Here is an 8,315-nt window from a genome sequence, read left to right on the forward strand (position 1 = left end):
ATTGCTCCTATATTTATATTCTTAACAGCTTCTCCTTGACCACCAGGTTGTCTGGAAGAGATCACTGCCTTAGCGATAAAACCGCCTGCTATGCTCTTGAATGTGTATAATATAATGTATATTTTTTCCTTTTTATAATTTGGTGCACAATAAAGTATTTTTGTTTGTTTGTTTGTTTGTTTGTTTGTTTGTTTGTTTATTGATATATTTGATTGGCATCTACTCATACTTTGATAAAAACATTAAGAGCTAAAATAATTTGTCTTCTGAGAATCTCTACATATATCAATCCAAGTGGAAGAGTCGTACTATGAGATTCAACTAAGAAATAATTAATATGAATAGTAAAATAAAATGTGTCACAGGTCTTTGTAATCGTTCCCAATAGTTTCTTGCCGTGCTCTCTTCAAATAATGTAAACTATTTGCGATACTTGGGTTATATACTTCCTAGATTGTTAAATTTTTGCCTAAAGTAAATCTGCAAAAGAAAACCTTCTTTTGTTTGCAATAGAGACCACACAAGACTGCTAATGCGAAATGTCGTACGGCCTAATACGAAAAAAGTTATTAGATAATTATAATGGCCGTCTTTTCCGACCGTACATTACAAAAGGCTCATATTGGAAAGGACGTGTTAAAATTCACGCTATGGCATGCTACGCAATGTGGAATGCGGCCCGGCCTCACTTTATTAAATTCCTGCAGAATTATTACGCTGCCCGAGGGTATAATATTTAGAAGTCTAGATTTAATTTTAGTCTAAAATAAGTTTATTTCTTAATTATCTTTTGTAATATCGTGCTACATAATGTTTTGTATTATGTAGCTTTTGTGTATACCTTCCTACTAAAGTTTGTAAAAATGATTGGATGTATCATTTATGGTCGTATTAATGTGTTTGTCTCACACAAAAACCACTGAACGGTTTTTGATGATACGTGGTCTCTCCGCTAGGAGTATATTGTGTTCTGTGTACTTGGCAGTGATGTAACGTATTAGAGTAACATATGTTATATGTGAAAGACTTAATTTTGCCCTCGTCTTCGTCTGCGAGTGAATCTGCGCGACACTTTTCTGCGTTAATACTGCGATAAAAAGTAATTTCAACAACTTATCTGATTATGTGTGAAAATTGTGGAATTACAAAATGATGTGTAATTCTTAGCATCTGTTATATAACACGTAAATAAATTTTTATACATTTCCGATTCCCGTTAGCTGAAGAGAGAAAAAAAAGGTTACTGTGACACTGAACTATATAATATGAAAAAATATGTAGTTCTCTAACGGGCTGGGCTAAACAATAAAGCAATAACTGCTTTAAGTGATTGATTTTATCACTACATAGTTTATAGCAGTCGCTTCCTGCGCCTGTGCCTATGTATGCTTAGATCTTTAAAACTACACAACGGATTTGGATGGTTTTTTTTTTGATAAATAGAATGATTCAATAGTAAAGTTTATATGTATAATAACATCTATGAACAACTCTAAATTTAACGCATGCGAAGCCGTGGGCTGTTGCATAGTAGATTATAGAGTATAGTCTGGGTTAGCACATGAGGTACTTCCTATCTGATAACCAACAAAAATATGATTGCTCTTCAGTTAATCTTGTAACATTCATAGATACTATGTTAGGCAAAAGAAAGTCGAGTTACTGATATAAAAAATTTATTGTTAAGAAGCTTCATTTACAGGTGAAGCATTCATGTTGGCTTCACTATTTCCATTACTTTCATCATTCTCTTCCTTTGATTCCTTCACAGTTTTATCTTCGGCAATTTTATCTGCGCTCTTTTCTACATCACTTGTAGTAGGTTCCTGAAATAAAAGTAGTGTCTGATTAAAACAAATAGAACAATCTTTGCTTCTGTTTAAATGTATATATTTTTACACGCTTTTTATTAGCTTCACCTGTATGTTTGTTTGTTTGTTTGTTTGTATGTTTGTTTGTTTGTAACTGACTTCTTTGGGCGCGATTTTGACCCACTTTAAACGGCCAGATTTCGTTCAAACTTTGTAGATTTATTGAGGACCGATGACAATACACTAATTTGATAAAATTATTCCAGTTTTCAATTTGCAAAATATGATTTTTGTTAAAGCGTGTTTTATAGTTTTTTTAAACTATTATATTTTATTTATTATACATTTTATATACATTTCATTTATTTTTATGCTATAGCGTCTTAAAATTACTCAACTATAGAAATCAACTAGAGCAAAATAACATGTATTAAAATGAAACAAAGTTTGGCATAGAAATTGGCCATTTAACAAAATAAAGAAACATGTTACGTTACATAGCCAAATCCCGGTGGTAAATGTTAAAACTTATGCACTTGATAGATTGTTATGACGATTAAAATCTCAGTGTTTCTAAGAAGTCTAATTGAATAAATAAATGTTAGAGTTTGAGTAGGAGTTTGACCTGAAAACAACCTTTTTATTATTATTATATTATCATATGTTTCATTTTATTTACGGATAAGTAACAAGTTCTCTGCCTGCCCGAGGCTTTTCAGTCCCCACCGAGAATCGGACCCAGGACCTCAGTTCAGAATTCACACATTAACCACCGTACTAGGACAGCGGTCGTAAACCCAGAAAAAAATTCTCAAAAAAAAAATATAGGCCTCGCCCCTCACCCGTTCCCTTTCAAACAGTACTATCAGCTCCACGTGTTTCGTATGCGGGAACATGTCAACGGGCAGAGCGCACACGGGCGAGAAAGGTGCGCCGTGTAACGTCTTCGAGGAGGCCCGCGTGAGGTCAACAAAGTTCTTCGTGACCGACGCCGGGCTGCACGATATGTATATGAGTCGCTTGACCCGCTTGTTGTTTCGCAGCGTTGTTATTGCGTTCATGTCTGTGGGATGTGAAATGATGGTGGGATTGAGGCTCTGAACTCTTGTCACAATAAATACTTATGAATAAAAAATTGTATTCTCGGATGGTGTTTTATTTATTTGCATGCCAATAAATGTAATACAAATAATATATAAAGACAATAAATTATGTTTTAAACATATTATAGGAACAAAATTAAAAAAAAAAATAGTGACGATCTATTTATATGACATCTAAAGTTTTTAAAAGTGAAGTCCCGTGTCCCCTAGTGGGGTATGGGGCAGATGATGTACATTTGTTTCACTGATCGATTTCCTTTACGGACAAGTAGGTGATCAACCTTCTGTGTCCTGCCAGACCGAGACATTTTTTTTTTGTGCGTCCCCGCCGGGAATTGAACCCAGGACCCCTCGGTTCTACGCTCACGCGTTAACCACTGTACCAAGGAGGCGGTCATAAGTTCTAAAAGGCGGTCTAAAGTTTTTATAGATAATAAATTATATAGCTATATATCGCAGATAAAAGCAATTTATTTCTTACATTTTCATAGAAACAAAACTTACGCAACCCAGCCCGCGGTGGATCAACAATGGCTATAATATCATCAGCGGCCGCTCGTGCCATTACGGCCGGCAGTGTGTACTCAGCTTTACCCGAATAAAAGTTACAGTTTTTAATGTTGTTCAATTGTGCGTTCGCTTTCGCGTCTTCAACGGCCTTCTCAATCAGCTCTAGACCCAATACTTCACCGCAATGCTGTTATGATGAAAAAAAAAGCATGAATTGTAGTTGTAGTTTTTCCATTAAACTGAACAATTTCACTGCTGATCCAGAAACTTTTTTCGTCCGGCGATGCGGCTATGACACGCTCAGCGTGTCTCCCGCACCGGCGGCAATCTTGCCGTACCGCTTTTGTCGCTGGTGCGGGAGCCCACGCTGCGCGTGTGCATAGAGTCAAGCCAGCTGTGCGGGCGGACACACCGTGTGTGTTCTAAATATTTTTTTTTTTTAATTGTTCTATTTCTGATATCGCGATTTATTTTTAAAGAAATTACAGTAGTCTTTATTTTTCTGCACACATATTTGTATTTTATTCAAAATACTTTATATATTATAATGAACAATGAGCTGAAAAGGTACTAATAACGACCTCTCCTTAAATTTTTTAGAGTATTATACATTTAGAAATTAAAAACTTTTTAACGGATTTCAAACGCGATTTATTCATTATATTATTAACCCGACGTTTCGAACACTTTACGTCGGGTTAATAATATAATGAATGATTCGCGTTAAAAAGTTTGAATTTCTAAATGTATAATAATCGTGTAAAATCAAACACAAGAAAATACTAAAATTTGATTTGTTTACACTCGTACATAAAGATATTCTTTCTTATGGAATATAGATTAGCAATAAAAGTTTCATGCTGAACGCGCTTCAGATATTAGCTTCGGAGTGTTAATTAATATAACAGCGTATGAATTTATCGTCAACCAATGATATTGGAGAGGTTATTTTGTATATAAAACGTTGTCCAACGTAAATTTATGTTTTCTTTTTTTATTATTTGTACAAAATATTGTCTTGTTCGTTTTATTAAAATTACATCCTAACTATCTAAACAAAGAAAATAATAAAAATGGAAGAAATCATAAAAAATATATTTTATGATAAAAATGTGTTGCCCGCACGCACTGGCGTCTTGGAAAATAAAACACGCACAGCGTGTTTTACGCACCACGAGACGCGATTTCTCGCGAGTGCGGCTTCACACGCTAGGCGTGCGAAGACGCATACTCGGTTCGAAGCATTTTTACACAACAGGTGTGTTTCAGCAGTGAACGTGTTAATACAGCTCTGGGAGTTGAAGAGATGGCTTTAAAAGCAACAATTGCATTGATTATAGCAAAAAAACGACTATTCTTAATATTAAATTATTATTATGATTTTACTAAAATGCATTTTGCTCGGATATAAATCATGGTCTAGTTTTTGTATCTACAGATATACAATACTACGCAAAATATACATCCTAAAAAGTGTAGGTAAATAATTTGAACATCACATACAAATGATAATAATTTACCTTAGCGAAACACAATCCAATGGTGCCCGTTCCACAACACACATCTATGAGTGTGGACTGTTCATTCACTTGGCTCATGTCAATAGCACTCTGGTAGAGAATCTCTGCACCCGCTGTATTTACCTGATGAATGAAATTATTTTTTGTGAGTTATAGCATAACATTCGAAGCAAAGTTGTTGAAAAAAGAACAAAAATTAATTGGTACATTAAATAAAAAAGTTAGTAATGCAGTATTTTTACAGTGATGTCTGTCTACTCATGCTAAAAATATCAGAAAAAGCCAATTAGCAGTTATTATAGTCAGTCTCTCTGGTTAATTTTATTTTTGACAAATACTAAGCATTATGCGGAATATTAAATAAATAATGTAAATTATGGTTTCAATCTCAAAAAAACCAACCTGGAAAAATGCCTCTGGAGATATACGAAACTGTCGCCCCAGAATTGTGTCTACAATGTGTGTTGTACCCAACAAATGAATCGGTTTGGGTGTCTCCTCTCCTACTCTCCTTCAAATTAATAACAATTAATAATCTAATAAAAGAACTTAAATAACAATACATCTAGAATAATCTTGTTAACATAAGAAACCTTTTAGATATCAGATGTATATATACTGATTTAATTCCACACGCTGTTGCTTCATCCAATTTAAAATACTCAATTATTTCTTGTTTTAATTTGTCTAATTCTTCATTAGATAAAGTCTGCAACAAATAAGATAATAGAGTAAAATGTTTTTATCAAGTAAATGTATATTGTAAAGTATCAAAAAAATTTAGGAATAGCAATATAATTTTTTAAAGAAGTATAAATAAATCACAATTAGATGGTGAATAAGAATTTAGGTAGATTTCTATGAAACTTTAAAATAAATTAAATAAATTTAGCAAAATCTTAATTCTGGTTATTAAATACCAGCATAATGCCGCACAAGGCTATTATATTCCATTGATTAAAGGACATAAATAATTACCTGTGGATCCATAGCAATGATAAGCATTATGTCATTATTCTGCGTAGATTGCCTGACAGTCAGACATTTCCAATAACCTTTATAGTCCACAGGACTGTAGGGTGCTAGATCAGATTTTCTTACAAAGTCTTGAAATACCTGCCAGAATCATTCAAACAATAATATACTTAATATACAAGCAACAGCACAAATTTTTATGATAAGATAAATTCCAGTTTAGCCCATTTGGTTTTGTATATACAAAAATACATACTATGTTCCTGGACAGTCTAGTTTTAGTAAAAGATTTCATAAGGTTTTATTTAAATCCATAAACATTTGATTCAATAGTGTCAATAGCATATTGTATGTTGTTTGTAAAGTTTACTCACTAAAACTGCCTTTTTCATATTCTCCGGTATGTGATTTAAGCATTCTACTGGTGCAACAGCCACTGATCCAGCCCAGTAGCATCCTAATCTGAAACCAACTGTTGGCTTCTTAGTTTCTTCATCCATACCAACGGTAAACTCACATTTGTTCCTATATCCTTCTGTAACTGGTGATTTCTGTATAGGTCTCAATTCAAAACTTAACCCATTATATATCTTTCTATTTGCCTCTATTTTGCTACGCTTTTGTTTATCTATCCTCCATACTTCATTGTCAAACTTCATAAGTATATGCTTAATTTCTTTTTCTTTTAGTTTGAGCTGTAATTTTAAATATTTATTCATAAAGATTCTATTAACATAGTTAACAAAAGTCTACAGTTTAATATTGACTAAAAAAAAGAGCTAAATAATAAGTTGGAATAATTTCAATAGTATTAAAATATCTCACATTTATGAATACAATAAATATAGAAAAGAAAAAACATACAGAAATTTCCTGAATTATAAAAGCGTAAATATAGGAAAATAATTTTTTTTTTTTACAAGAATTTAGGTGGTATTGTTTTACTCTTACTTGTTCATCATATGGAATATTCCAGTATGGAGTAACTGCATCTTTCAATCTTTCCTCTTGACTTTTGTTTTCTTGGTCATCACTTGTTTTCTGCCTTTTTACATTTTCTGTACTTTCTTGTTTTCTTTTAACTAGTGGATCAGGTGCAGGTTTGGCTGCTTCAGCTATCAAGCTTTTACCTGTAAAATCAATATGTCAATCGATAAAAAACGTAACGTTTTTTGTTATATTTCCGTTACAATGTTGGAATGAATTGTCTAAGAGTAAAATTATCGTGATATTGGCTTAGAGTAATATTTGCGTGTTGTATACCTTTCCACTGGTATCCATTTAATGCTGCAATAGCTTTATCGCGCTCCTCGTCGTTTTGAAAACAAGCATACAGCCAATGATTACCAACTTTCGGTCTTTTAATCTTGCTCACACTTAATCCTAGTTTATGATTCATTAACTTCTTTAACTCCTAAAATTTTAAAGAATATTAATTTTGAAAGTTAGTATATATAGTGAGTTAAATAACATTATATAAATATATTAACCGCTATCCCATAGAACTTTGGAAGGCCGCGTAGCTCTATTTTAAATTTCTCTGATGAAAATCCACCTCGATCCAAATACGCATATTCTTCATTATTACTGGTTTCTTCTGACATTTCAATTGTCTAAATATTTTTTAAAAATTATTCTGTATATCCCAATCGTAGACAGAGTTATAATATTATATCGTATTAGAATTAGATATTTGTTTACTTATTTTTGAGGTTATAGACAACCCACATGTCATATTTCAGAAATATGTAATTTGTCAATGTCAAATACTTCAAGTCAGGCTGAAACCACTATACTCCGTTTTACGAAATCCGTAAACTGGAGTGAATAGATATAAAACCAGGAAATTTTACTATATTATTATCATAGTATATGACGATTGACATAGTAAACCTACTATTTTATTTTTTTGTTCACCTTGCAACATTTATTATATGAACTGACAACTTCTGAATTGACGTGAAGTTAGCTACAAGTAAATCAAAATCTATTTGAACATCATCGGTTGAAATACGTAAATTTATGCTAAAGAAACATTTCTAGTTCTATTGTTTAATATGTCGCGTTTAGAAAGATAACGCTATAGATTATTATTGTATATTTTCTCAAAATTACGTTTTTTGCCAAACATTTGTAGGTTTAAAATTTTGTAACTAATAACTAAACAGTGGGTCTATAGAAACGTAGTATGGGCTTAAGACACGGTTTAGAATTTTCAGTAATAATTGTCAGAAATGTTACATTTTTAATAAAGCAATTCAGTTTTTTTTTAATTTCCGAGTGTTTCATATGCGCCTTGTAATGGATCTTCATCCAATGAAAATGATATGTTTGACTGCAATACAAACGTACCCTATGTTTCTCTCTAGTTTACTTATTTCACTTTATAGACCCAT

The 8,315-nt window shown here is 32.5% G+C and overlaps 1 protein-coding gene across 1 annotated transcript; it reads right to left on the minus strand.

The window, feature by feature from the left end:
- Window positions 1–1,659: 1,659 nt before the first annotated feature.
- On the minus strand, window positions 1,660–7,680 carry LOC119838721 (tRNA (uracil-5-)-methyltransferase homolog A). The gene is made up of 11 exons (XM_038364807.1): window positions 7,410–7,680; window positions 7,183–7,333; window positions 6,871–7,049; window positions 6,294–6,614; window positions 5,923–6,060; window positions 5,538–5,653; window positions 5,347–5,455; window positions 4,945–5,067; window positions 3,419–3,611; window positions 2,654–2,874; window positions 1,660–1,826 (listed from the first exon to the last, which is right to left on the minus strand). Exons 1-11 carry the CDS (start codon window positions 7,521–7,523, stop codon window positions 1,683–1,685), a joined length of 1,809 nt encoding a protein of 602 aa, XP_038220735.1. The 5' UTR covers window positions 7,524–7,680; the 3' UTR covers window positions 1,660–1,682.
- Window positions 7,681–8,315: the final 635 nt, after the last annotated feature.

Source organism: Zerene cesonia, unplaced genomic scaffold (genome assembly GCF_012273895.1).
Source record: "Zerene cesonia ecotype Mississippi unplaced genomic scaffold, Zerene_cesonia_1.1 Zces_u004, whole genome shotgun sequence".
Lineage (NCBI taxonomy): Eukaryota > Metazoa > Arthropoda > Insecta > Lepidoptera > Pieridae > Zerene > Zerene cesonia.

Coding starts and splice junctions, on each gene's coding strand:
- LOC119838721 (XM_038364807.1), bottom strand. CDS start 7,523: ATGTCAGAAGAAACCAGTAATAATGAAGAATATGCGTATTTGGATCGA. Junction 3,612..4,944: donor TTGGATTGTGTTTCGCTAAG/GTAAATTATTAT, acceptor TCATCATAACAG/CATTGCGGTGAAGTATTGGG. Junction 2,875..3,418: donor TCCACCGCGGGCTGGGTTGC/GTAAGTTTTGTT, acceptor CACATCCCACAG/ACATGAACGCAATAACAACG.